At 55.5% G+C, this 12263-nt stretch overlaps 1 protein-coding gene across 5 annotated transcripts in view; it reads right to left on the reverse strand.

Annotated features, from left to right (window-relative positions):
- Positions 1-1796: 1796 nt before the first annotated feature.
- Positions 1797-12263, reverse strand: part of SLC4A5 (solute carrier family 4 member 5) — a 32094-nt gene continuing 21627 nt past the window's right edge. For 2 of the 5 annotated variants that reach the window (XM_048290056.1, XM_048290059.1), the window contains 11 exons: positions 12122-12183; positions 11375-11575; positions 9812-9925; positions 8652-8813; positions 7480-7658; positions 6761-6833; positions 6529-6597; positions 6004-6177; positions 5204-5365; positions 3986-4053; positions 1797-2485 (listed from right to left, as the gene is read on the reverse strand). In XM_048290056.1, the coding sequence (XP_048146013.1) occupies positions 2320-2485; positions 3986-4053; positions 5204-5365; positions 6004-6177; positions 6529-6597; positions 6761-6833; positions 7480-7658; positions 8652-8813; positions 9812-9925; positions 11375-11575; positions 12122-12183 (1430 nt within the window). In that variant the 3' untranslated portion in view covers positions 1797-2319. Of the gene's footprint in view, positions 2486-3985; positions 4054-4680; positions 4763-5203; positions 5366-6003; positions 6178-6528; positions 6598-6760; positions 6834-7479; positions 7659-8651; positions 8814-9032; positions 9147-9811; positions 9926-11374; positions 11576-12121; positions 12184-12263 lie in introns of all 5 variants that reach the window. The other 3 variants (XM_048290057.1, XM_048290060.1, XM_048290058.1) reach the window with 2 other exon arrangements.

Raw genomic sequence — 12263 nt, forward strand, 5'->3', positions numbered from 1 at the left:
TGTGTCGGATCTGAGTATTTACAGGGAGCTGTCCGTGCCAGGGGGCGGAACGGGCACGCTGTGGGACTGGAGTCCCAGTATGTGACTGGTGTCCCAGTATCTGTGGGACTGGTGTCCTAGTCAGTGTTTAACTGGTGTCCCAGTATGGGACTGGTGTCCTAGTCGGTGTGGGACTGGTGTCCTAGTGTGGGACTGGTGTCCCAGTTGGTGTTTAACTGGTGTCCCAGTGTGGGACTGGTGTCCCAGTTGCGGTGTTTAACTGGTGTCCCAGTCGTGGTGTGTGACGTGTCCCAGTCGGTGTTTAACTGGTGTCCCAGTGTGTGACTGGTGTCCCAGTCGTGGTGTGTGACGTGTCCCAGTCGGTGTTTAACGGGTGTCCCAGTGTGTGACTGGTGTCCCAGTGCAGTATTTACCTGGTGTCCCAGTCGGTGTGTGACTGGTATCCCAGTCGGTGTTTAACTGGTGTCCCAGTTGCAGTGTTTAACTGGTGTCCCAGTCGGTGTGTGACTGGTGTCCCAGTTGGTGTTTGACTGGTGTCCCAGTGTGTGACTGGTGTCCCAGTTGCAGTGTGTGACTGGTGTCCCAGAAGAACCCCAGTGCTGCTGGTGTGAGTGTCGGGCAGGTCGGTTCTGCTCGTGGGAAGGGTCTGGGGGCTCTGGGAGGTTGGGAATAGAGGGAAGAAAAAAAAAATGAAGGATTCATCCAGGCAAAATGAGAAAAAGAGCTGGGTGTGAGGGGTGCTCGGACCAGGGTTTCTGAACCACGGGTGGGCCTGGGCCGTGGGTGGACAAAAATCCTTTAAAGCCTCAGCACTGCTGGAAAAAAAGTGGTGGGAGCCTGCCTGGGTCCCGACCTGCTCCCTTCCCTTCCTTTCCCGGGTGGGAAGAGCCCCCTGTGGACCCCAAAATGCCGCTGGACAGGGCGAGGGAGCTGCTGGACGAGCCTGGCAGCGCAGGGGGCAGGGGCTGCTCTCCCCTCCTGCTCCCACTGCTGCTGAGCCAGGTGGGAATGACTGGGAGCGAGGAGCTGGAGTGGGAGTGGAGCCCCCGGCACGGGCTGGGCAGCAGAGCGAGAGAGGATCCCGGGATTCCTCCGGGGAGAGGAGGGCTGGAGGGAGGGATGGGGCTGTTCCCGAGCCGGGGAGAGGGAGCGGGGAGGATGTGGGGATGGGCAACCGAACGGCTTCGCTGCAGCCGCCGTTCCCATTTCCCTGCGGAATCCACCCTGGATTCCGTCAGAAACCGTTCCTGATTCCCTCAGAAACCATTCCCATTCCCTCAGGAACCGTTCCTATCCCCTGCAGGAACCATTCCCATCCCCTGCAGAAACCATTCCCAATTCCCTGCAGGAACCATTCCCATCCTCTCAGGAACCATTCCTGATTCCCTCAGAAACCATTCCCATCCCCTGCAGAAACCATTCCCATTCCCATTCCCTGCCCACTCGCTCTCTCCAGGGCCCGGCTGTTGTCGCCCTTTGTTGCCCTCAAGTGGCAAAACACCCTGAGCTGCTCCTCCTCCGTCCCGGGCACCAGCTCCTCTCCATCCTGCCGTGCTTCCTCCTCCTCCTCCTCCCCATCCCAGCTGCCTTCTCCTCATCCCAGAAGCCTCCTCCTCTTCATCCCTATCCCAGGAGCCGCCTCCTCCTCTTCATCCCCATCCCAGCTGCCTTCTCCTCATCCCAGGAGCCTTCTTCTCCTTCATCCCCATCCCAGCTGCCTCCTCCTCTTCGTCCCCACCCCAGGTGCTTCCTCCTCCTCATCCCCAACCCAGATTCTTCTTCCTCCTCCCCCTCCTCCTCCTCCTCCCCATCCCAGCAGAGCCGGGTCCCACTCCTGGGATGCCCCAGCACGCTTTGGAGCAGCCGCTTTTGTCCCACACATCCTCCCCGCCATCACCCCATTCCCTCCGCAGGGCAGGGCTCCCCAGGAGCCACGTGGTGATTCCAGGGATTTGGGAACAGGGAACAGCTCTCCCCATCCCTCTCAGCCGCGCAAACCTCCTCCTCCCACCCCAAAAGCACCCCAGGATGTTTCCATCGGCACATCCCGGCTGCTCCCGCAGCTCCGAGACGGGGCCAAAATCACCAATTCCGCCTTTGCGGCCCCGTTTCGCCGCCAGCGGCGATGCCTTCGCCCAGCGGGAAGGGAGGGAATTCCACAGCGCGTGACCCCAAAATCTACCGGAGCACGGGACCCCCGGGGCCTCCTGCGCCCGGCAGAGAAGAACACGCCCGATTTCCTTTATATATATATATGAATATGGCGATATCGATATATATATATATATATAAAATCGAGAGAGGCGGGGGCGGGCCGGGCTATAGCGTGGTCTCACTGCCCATGTCCCGAGGAGCCTTCTCCGTGTCGGTGTCCTCGTAGTCCGACTCCATCTCGATCTTCACCTGGGGCACGGCACAGATGGGGTTTCGGGAGTAGTTAAAGGCGGGAGACGACGGGCACGAGATCTTCAGGTGAAGGGTGATACTGGGGGGCAGGAGGGGAGAGGGGGTGAGCAGCCAGGGGTGGTGCCCCCACCCCGAACCCGCCCCGGGGAGACGCTCCGGGTGATGCTGATGCCCGAAGATTTGGAGCTTTTTTTGTATATTTTTTTCATGTATTCTTCCTATATTTTCCATCGATTTTTTTATATATCTTTTTCATCTATTTTTATATCTTTTTTTTTCCCCATATATTTTTCATGTGTTTTCCCTATATTTTCTCTATTATTTCCCCAATACTTTCCCTATATTTCCCCTATATTTTTCATATATTTTCCCTATATTATCTTCCCAATATTTTTCCCATATTTTCCCTATATTTCAATATATTTTCCCTATATTTTAATATATTTTCCCTATATTTTCCATATATTTTCCCAATATTATTTTCCCTATATTTTCCCTATATTTTTAATATAGTTTCCCTATATTTTCCCAATATTATTTTCCCTATATTTTTCATATATTTTTCATATATTTTAATATATTTCCCTATATTTTCCCAATATTATTTTCCCTATATTTTTCATATATTTTTCATATATTTTAATATATTTCCCTATATTTTCCCAATATTATTTTCCCTTTTTCTTATATTTTCCCTATATTTTTCATATGTTTTCCCTATATTTTCCCAATATTATTTTCCCTATATTTTCCCTATATTGTCCTCTATTTTCCCTCTATTTTTCCCCTATTTATATATTATTCATGTATATTTTTCATATATTAATGTTCTTTTCTAGACTCTTAATCCATGTGTATATTTTTGGTATTTTTCCCCACCCTTTCTCTCCAATTTTGGGATAATAAGTTAACCCTTCTAATGCTGATTAGAATTACGTTTATTCTTAAGAAGCCTGATGAGGATATTTTGTTCTCCACCAGAACTCAGAAGGCAAAGAAGCCCCATTGGAACAACTCCAGTGAGGCAGAACTCGGGGGAAATTCCCCACCCAGCCGCTGCTCCCCTAATTGGACAATATTTGTTAGAGATACTCGTTAATTACTCATAAACATTGTGGAAATCCTGCCTCGCGTGTGCACATCCCCGCACTGGGCCCCTGGAAGCTTTCCTTTAAAGGCTTCCTCTTTAGATCATCCTTTCAACGCCCTTTGGAAAAGTTTTGGGTTTTATTCCGGGCTACCTCCGAGAAATGAATGAAAATCCAGTGTTTTGCCGTCAACCCGCAGAATTTGCGGAGGATAATCCCAAAATTTCAGGATTTGGAGGCGTCCCAGTCTGAAAAATCCCTGTGGCTGTCCCTCAGCAGTTTCATAGCCCCAAACCCTCTGGTGCAGCTCCCAACAACCCCACGGTGGGGACCCCAAAACCACCCCAAATCCAGAGCGATGCTGCCACAATCTGCTTGGATAGGTGGGAATCGCTCAGGGGCGGAGCTCCGCCGGGAGGATCAGCCGGGGATCCCAAAATTCTCCCCCAGGGATGGGGACAGGGAGGGGGAGCCCGCTGGGGGCCCGTTACCTGCGATCCATGTCCGAACCGTTCGGGGAGGAGTCAGAACGCAAAGCTCCAGGTGGAGGCCCTCTCTCCTGGGGGGACACGGAGGTGAAACACTCCCCAGGTGACCCCAAAAAGCCCCCTGGTCCCCCACTCCCAGCTGCCAGCAGGTCCCGCGGGCAGCGGAGGAGGAGGAAATCTGGGAATCGCTGGTTTTGGGGGTGATTTGAGAGGAAAGGCCCTGCCGGCAGAAGTGTGAGCGCAGAGCAGAGGAGTTAAACCGAGCTCGTGATGCAGCCTGGAACAAACTGCCCCCAAATTTATCCCGTGGAGTTTTGGTGGAGGTGGAGCCAAATCTGCTCTTTTCCAGGCAGGTAACTCTGACACAAGTGGCTTTTGGGGGCTCCAAACCATCCCAAACGCAGATATTTTTCACAAAGCCCCATCAGCACCAGCTCGGAGGCGACAAAACCCAGGAGATTCCCAGATTTTTTCTTTTGAGATTTAAGGAAATCTTGGCGATCCCCAGGCTTTGGGATGAGAGGTGCTCTGGCAGCTCCCACTCTTGCGCCTCTCCTCGCCTGGGTTTTTCCCTGATCCTGGTGAGGCAGGAGGGATCCGGGCTGCGTGTCCCAGCGGGGTTAGTGCCGAGCGGAGCCCACGGGAGGGATTAGGAAGCGGCAGGGGACGCGAGAGAGGCTCCTGGGCTCGTTACTTACGGCTCAGGCAATGGGGGCCCCCGTTTCGGGGCTGCGCTGGCAGGGGCTCCATGGGGATCTTAATGACTGAGGGAGGTGGGAACTGGGGAAGAAACGGGGAAATTCCTGGTGAAGGCAGCGCCTGGGGGGCTCTGAGAGCGCCTGGAGCACCCAAAGGGACCCGAAACCTCCAGAGGAGGAGGTGGAGGAGGAGGCTTTGCCTTCCTCTTCCCAAATCCTGGGGCAGGGGTTTGGGTAACGAGGCTTTGAGCGATGGATGCCGTGCCCTAAACCGGGGCGTTTGGCCTCTTCTCCCTGAGGATTTCTTTTTTTTTTGCCGTGATTTTCCAGCTTTCGGGACATTCCTCAGAGCCTCCTGCCAGCCCCTGAGCCCCTCGCTCAGCCGGTTCTGTCCGTGCAGCCGAACAGCTCCAGGGATCAAAGGCTTTCATCCCAAACCCGCAGGTTGCAGTGGGAATTTTCCCTCCCCAGCTCTGGGATGTCCCCGCTGTCCGAAGGAGCCCCCCGGTGACCCCGCGCCCACCTCCTCGTCGCTGCTGCTGTCGCCTTTGTTGCCTTTTTTCTTCTTCTTTTTGTCATCCTCCTTCTTCTTCTCCTTCTCGGGGATGATGTTGTCGATCCAGGCCAGGTCATGTTGGGAGAAAACGAAATCCAGGAGCCTCCTCACCAGGATCAGGGCCAAGATCTGACAGGGGAGAGGTCCAAGAGCATCGCTCAACCTAAGACCTGGTGACCACCAAGCCAAAAACCCCTTAAACCCCAAAAAAAAACCCTTCCCAGCAAGGATGGAATTTCCATGATGGGGAAGATGATGGCGGCCATGGTAGGACCATGCCAAAAATTCCATTAAATCCCAAAAAAACCCTTTGGAGCGCGGATGGGATTACCTTGATGGGGAAGATGATGGTGGCCACGGTGGGACCATGCCAAAGATCCCTTAAACCCCAAAAAAACCCTTTGGAATGAGGATGGGATTATCTTGACGGGGAAGATGATGGCGGCCACGGTGGGACCGCACCAAATCATCCTCAAATCCCAAAAAAACCCCTTCCCAATGAGGATGGAATTTCCATGATGGGAAAGATGATGGTGGCTACGGTGGGACCACGCCAAAAATTCCATTAAATCCCAGAAAAACCCTGTGGAATGAGGATGGGATTACCGTGATGGCGGCCATGGTGGGACCACGCCAAAAATTCCATCAAATCCCAAAAAAACCCCTTCCCAACGAGGATGGGATTACCATGATCGCGGCCACGGTGGGACCACGCCAAAAATTCCATCAAATCCCAAAAAAACCCTTTGGAGCGAGGATGGGATTACCATGACGGGGAAGATGATGGCGGCCACGGTGGATTTGAGGATCCAGAGCACGGCCAGGCAGACGATCTGCACCAGGGTGAAGAGGTGGATGCGGCGCAGCGGGACGTGCCGCAGGAACACGTAGTCAGGCTGGTGCTTGGCCGGCATCAGGAAGAGCTTGCAGCGATCCCAAAACTGCCAGGGGGGGAAGGTCGGAGTTAATCCTCAGATCCACCCCACAGAAAAACCCGCTTTTAGTCCCAAAATGGAGGAAGAGCTTGAAGCGATCCCAAAACTGCTGAGGGAGGAAGGCCCGGGATTGATCCTCAACCCAATCCCACAGGCTGCCCTGGAAAAGCCTCTTTTGGTCCCCAAAACTGGGGGAATTTGGGGCTTTTTGGTGTTTCTCAGAGGGTTTGGGGTATCTGCCATCACATGTGCGGAGATTTTGGAGTACAAATCCTCCTTTTTGAGCCAGTGTGGGCCAGTCCCTGGCCAGTGAGGAAGAGGAGGAGGAGGAGGAGGAGGAGGAGGAAGGGCACTCACCTGGATGCCGTTCAGCGACGCCACGCCCATGTAGAGGAAGACCCCGTAGAGCACCGGCATGGGAATGTACTGGGAACAGGGAGAAACCGCGGCCCTGACCTCAGGGAAGGCAGCAGCTCCTTCCCAGGGACAGGGACCAGCGCTGGAGGTCACGAGGATGGGGCAGAATCTGGCTTTTTTACTGCCGTATCCCCGGATCTCGGCGGGGAAGGGGGGAACGGGAATGTTTTACCTTCAGGATGGGAGCCAGGAAAACCGAAATCCCCGTCAGCACAAAGACGATGATGCCGGTCACCCTCTGCTCCCTGGAACGGGGATGGAAGCAGGATCAGCCACCCCGAGGAACCACGGAATCACGAGTGGGAAGGGGATTGATCCACTGGGATCATTGATCCAGCCCCTCTCCCTGCACAGACACCCCAAAATCCAAACGCTCCTGGAGCAGCCTCGGGGCAGTGCCCATTCCCTGGGCAGCCTGGGCAGTGCCCAGCACCCTCTGGAGGAAGAACCTTTCCCAAAATCCATCCTGACCCTCCCTGGCCCAGCTCCAGCCGCTCCCTGGCTCTGTCCCTGTCCCACGGAGCAGGGATCGGAGCTGCCCCTCAGGAGGAAGCTGCAGAGCTCAATGGGTGTCCCTCAGTTTCTGCAGCTGAACGTTCCAAGCGCCCTCAGCCACTCCTCGAGTGACCCTTCCCCATCCCCAGGTCCCTCCTTCAGACCCTCTCCAGCAATTCCGTGTCCCGCTCACACCGTGTCACCCCAAATTCCGTGTCCCGCTCACACCGTGTCACCCCAAAACCGCTCACGATGTTTGAGGTGAGGCCGCCCCGGCCCAGAGCAGAGCGGGGCCATCCCCTCCCTCGTCCGGCCGTGCTGTCCCTCATCCCCCCAGGACAGGGATGTCCCTCCGGCTCCGGGACACTGCTCAGACCCAGCTTAGCCCCCCCTGACCTGACCCCCAGGAACTGGGGCTGCTCCCCCGGGGCGCTGGTCTCGGTCTCCATCTTGAGGCTGTCGATGTGGGCGATGGAGATGACGGTGGCGGCCACGTACCAGGGCAGCCCCATGAAGGAGCACACGGCCATCAGGATGCCCACCCAGAAGAGGTCCAGGTGGTACCCGGCTGCCTTCTGCAACACAGCACGGGGGGTCAGGGGGGGCTCTGCCCGCGGCCACCCCCAGCCCAGAACCCGCGGGGTCCCCTCCGGCAGGGCCTTGATGTTCCCCGAACAGCCTTGGGGCACCCAGTGCCACCCTGTGTCACCCCACACGGACATGGGGCACCTTGCATCACCCCAGTGCACCCCATATCACCCTGCTGCACCCCACACGGACATGGGGCACCCCGCATCACCCCAGTGCACGCCATATCACCCTAATTCACCCCACATGGATGTGGGGCACCCTGCATCACCCCAGTGCACCCCATATCACCCTAATTCACCCCACATGGATGTGGGGCACCCTGCATCACCACAGTGCACCCCATATCACCCTAATTCACCCCACACAGACATGGGGCACCCTGCATCACCCCACATCGTCCCAGACCACCCTGTGTCACCCTGCTGCACCCCACATGGATGTGGGGCACCCTGCATCACCCCAGTGCACCCCATATCACCCTAATTCACCCCACACGGACGTGGGGCACCCTGCATCACCCCCCTGCACCCCATTACCCACAGAACTTCACCCCCCAGGTGCTCCAGCACCCCAAACCCACAGCTTGCCCAGGGGGAGCCCCTGCCAGAGCCAGGGCAAGCCCCCAAGCCCACCCCACAGCCGGGTGCTGTGGGGGATCCCGGGGTGCCCTGGGTGCTGTGGGGGATCCCTTGGGCGCTGTGGGGGATGCCCTGGGTGCTGTGGAGGATCCTGGGGTGCCCTGGGTGCTGTGGGGGATGCCCTGGGTGCTGTGGGGGATGCCCTGGGTGCTGTGGGGGATCCCTTGGGTGCTGTGGGGGATCCCGGGGTGCCCTGGGTGCTGTGGGGGATGCCCTGGGTGCTGTGGGGGATCCCCTGGGCGCTGTGGGGGATCCCCTGGGTGCTGTGGGGGATCCCGGGGTGCCCTGGGTGCTGTGGGGGATGCCCTGGGTGCTGTGGGGGATCCCGGGGGGGCTCACCCGCAGCTTGTGCTCCTTCCTGTTGACGATGACAGCCGTGATCTGCTGGTCCATGAAGATGAGGATGGTGACGAGCAGGGCGGGCAGGGCGCTGGCCAGGTACACCCACCACGGGTTCTTCCCAAACGGGAACACGAACCAGCCCCGGTCCACGCGGGTGGGCTGCGGGAGACAGCAGGGTCGGAACCTCGGGAACGGGGCAAGGATTGGGAAAACCCAAGGGTTGGCGTTCGGCGACAACCCCATCACCCCGTCCCCCATCCGTCCCTAAATCCGGCACCCAAACCGCCCCCAAGTCCTCACTGGGATCCCCACATCAGCCCTGAAGGGGGGAGGAGAAATCCTTCCGGAATGGGGTTTGATGGAATATTTTGGTTTTACCTTGAAGTCGGTAGGCACTTGGAGCTTTGGGGTGTTGAGTCCGAAAAGCACATCCAGCCCCACAAACATTAGTATGGACATAAAGATAGAGAAATCGCTAATGAGCTTACGGAGCTGCCAGGAGAGAGGGGAGAGGGAGGGAGAAAAGGGAGAGGAAACGGCAAAAAAGGGAGAGAAAACAAAAAAAAAAGGGGGGGAAACAACAAAAAAGGGGGGGAAACAAGAAAAAGGGGGGGGAAACAACAAAAAAGGGGGGAAAACAAAAAAGGGGGGAAGACATAAAAAAAGGGAGGGAAAACAAAAAAAAGGAAGAAAAATAAAAAAGAGACGGGAAAGAATAAAAAGGGAAGAAAAACAGCAAAAAAGGAGGGGGGGGAAAAGGAGGAAAAGCAATTTTAAAAGGAGGAAAAACAATAAAAAAGGGAGGGAAAACAAAATAAAAAGTGAGGAAAATGGCAGAAAAGGGAGGGAAAATGACAAAATAGTGAGAGAGAACAGAAAAAGGAGAAAAATAAAAAAAAAGGAGGAAAACCAACCAAAAAAAGGAAGAAAACCAATAAAAAGGAGAGAGAAAACAATAAAAATGGGAGGGAAAACCATAAAAAAGGGAGGAAGAAAAAGGAGGAAAAACAACAAAAAGAGAGAGGAAAGAAAGTCACAGAATTAGAGCATTGTTAGAAAAGACAAAGTAGCTTTTAAGAAACTGCCTGGAGCTGCGATATTCCCAAAAAATCCTGGCGAGGAGCTGGAAAAGGAGTGTGGGAGAGGGGAGGCCGAACCTTGATGATACTGGGGATGTGGAGTTTGGGGGTGTCCAGTCCGAAACAGGCATCGACTCCACAGAAGAGCAGGATGGAGAAGACATTGGAAAAATCAGCAATGAAAGCCCTGACCTGGAGGCAAGACAGGGAAACGGGTGGGAAGGGGAATTAACGGGGTGGGAAGGGGAATTAACCGGGTGGGAAGGGGAATTAACCGGGTGGGAAGGGGAATTAACCGGGTGGGAAGGGGAATTGGGGTGGAGAGGTTTGCTCCTGCTTTGGCATCCTCCCCTGGGGCTTTCCAGCTCCACGCAGCCGCGGATAACCCGGGAATAACCCCCCAAAATCCCCATTTTCTCGCCTTCCTCTCTTCCACGAGGTGAGGGGGTGTTGGCATTGTGAGAGCCGAGGGAGAGAATCCTGGAATCCTGGAATGGTTTGGGTTGGGAATGGACCTTAAATCCCATCCCATTCCAGCCCTGCCATGGCCAGGGACCCTCCCACTGTCCCAGGGTGCTCCAAGCCAGCCTTGGGCACTTCCAGAGATCCAGGGGCAGCCACAGCTGCTCTGGGAATTCCAGCCCAGCCCCTCCCCACCCTCATTCCTTCCCAAGATCCCATTTCAATCTCCCCTTTCCCACTGGGAAGCCGTTCCCTGTGTCCTGTCCCTCCATGCCTTGTCCCCAGTCCCTCTCCAGCTCTCCCGGAGCCTCTTCAGGCCCTGGAATGTTCTGGAAGCTCTCCCTGGATCCTTCCCTTCTCCAGGTGAGCACCCCCAGCTCTCCCAGCCCGGCTCCAGAGGGGCTCCAGCCCTGGAGCAGCTCCGTGGCCTCCTCTGGACTCTCTCCAGCAGCTCCACGCGCTCCCGCTGGGATCCCAGGGCTGGAGGCAGCGCTGCAGGTGGGGACCGAGGGGCAGAATCCCCCCGGAGCCGCTGCCCACACTGGGGGTCAGCCCAAGCCACCTCTGGGGTCGTGTCCAGACTCTCGCCCATCCCAAAATCCCTCTCCCAGCGCTCCTCTCCATCCCTTCATCCCCAGCTCGGATCCATCCCCGGGATTGCCCCATCCCAGGGGCACCTCCAGCACCTGGACTGGACAAACCCCGTGAGATTCCCTGGAGCTTGTCCGGGTCCCTCGGGATGGCCCTGTCCCTCGGGATTGTCCCTTGGTGTCACCTGCAAACCTCCCGAGGGTGCCTTCAATCCCTTCATTTGCATAATTAACGAACACATTAATTAACTCTGGCCCTGACAGGGACCCTGGCCACCACTGGTCACTGATGTCCATCGGACTCTGAGCCGTTTACCACTTCCCTGTGGCTGGGATCATCCCACCCGTTCCTTATCCATTAATTGTCCACCCATTAAGCCAACTCCACTCTAGAGAGGAGGATTCCATCAAAAGCCTCACGGAATTCCAAAAACCAGGGCCCAAAACCTTGAGGAGGATCCCAATTGTGGCCAAAACCTCCTAAAACCAGAGATTTCTTTTCCTGGCGTTCTTCGCCTCCAGCAAAAATTCCCAACATCTCCCGTTTTCCCTCATCTTTGGGAAAGGCAGAACCCGGCTCTTTCCTTACCTTGGTGGGGAAATAGCGGCTGAACTTGAATTTTTTCAGGGTCAGGGTCATGGAGTAGGTGCCGAAGAAGAGGATGAAGGACATGAGTGCCAGGTCGGGCACGAATTTGCAGGATTTTCCCACTAAGCTGCCGCCGTATTTGAGACATTCCTTCTTACTCAGCTGCGTCCAGTCCAGAGCTGTGAGGTTGATAGCATTGGACTGCGAGAGACCCCAAAAAAAGCAAAATTAGCAAAATCTGAAATCGTTGCAGTGGGCAGGGAAAGGGGGAATTCCCGGGCAAACGGAAAAAAATCGGCGTTTTTAAGTTGCAGCATGGAAGGAAAGGGAAATTTCCTGCCCAGACCCCCAAAATTTGTACTTTAAGGGTTGAATTGTGTAAGAAAAGGGGAAATTCACAACCAAATTGAGTAAAATCAGCATTTTTAGCAACTGCAACTTGCAATAAAAGGAAAATTTCCTGGTCAAACCCCCAAAAAGAGCCCTTTAAGCCATCTCAGCACACAAGGAAAGGGGAATTTCCAGGGCTGCTGCCACTGGGATACCCAAAACCGCGGGAAAACCGCAGAGCTGCTATAAATTTGGGGGGAAAAAGCGTGGATTTGGTGCTGCTGAGCCCCGCTGGGAACCCAAACCAGCACAAATTTGGCTCTGAGCTGGCCCATCCCACTCCCTGGGTGCTGAAATCCCTGAGATCTGCCCTCCCTGGCCCCAGATTTCCCGCTGGGATGAGCAGCCCCCACTCACCAGAGAAACGTTAGTGGTGTTCGGTGCCACTGGAGCTGAAGCATCGAACAAGGTCGCGTTGGCTGCGGGAAAGGAGTTGGTTATTGAGGTTTTGGGGCTAAAACCCAGCTTTTGGGCATTCAAACCGGCTGGGCTGCACCTG

The sequence above is a fragment of the Corvus hawaiiensis genome, chromosome 36 (genome assembly GCF_020740725.1).
Source record: "Corvus hawaiiensis isolate bCorHaw1 chromosome 36, bCorHaw1.pri.cur, whole genome shotgun sequence".
Lineage (NCBI taxonomy): Eukaryota > Metazoa > Chordata > Aves > Passeriformes > Corvidae > Corvus > Corvus hawaiiensis.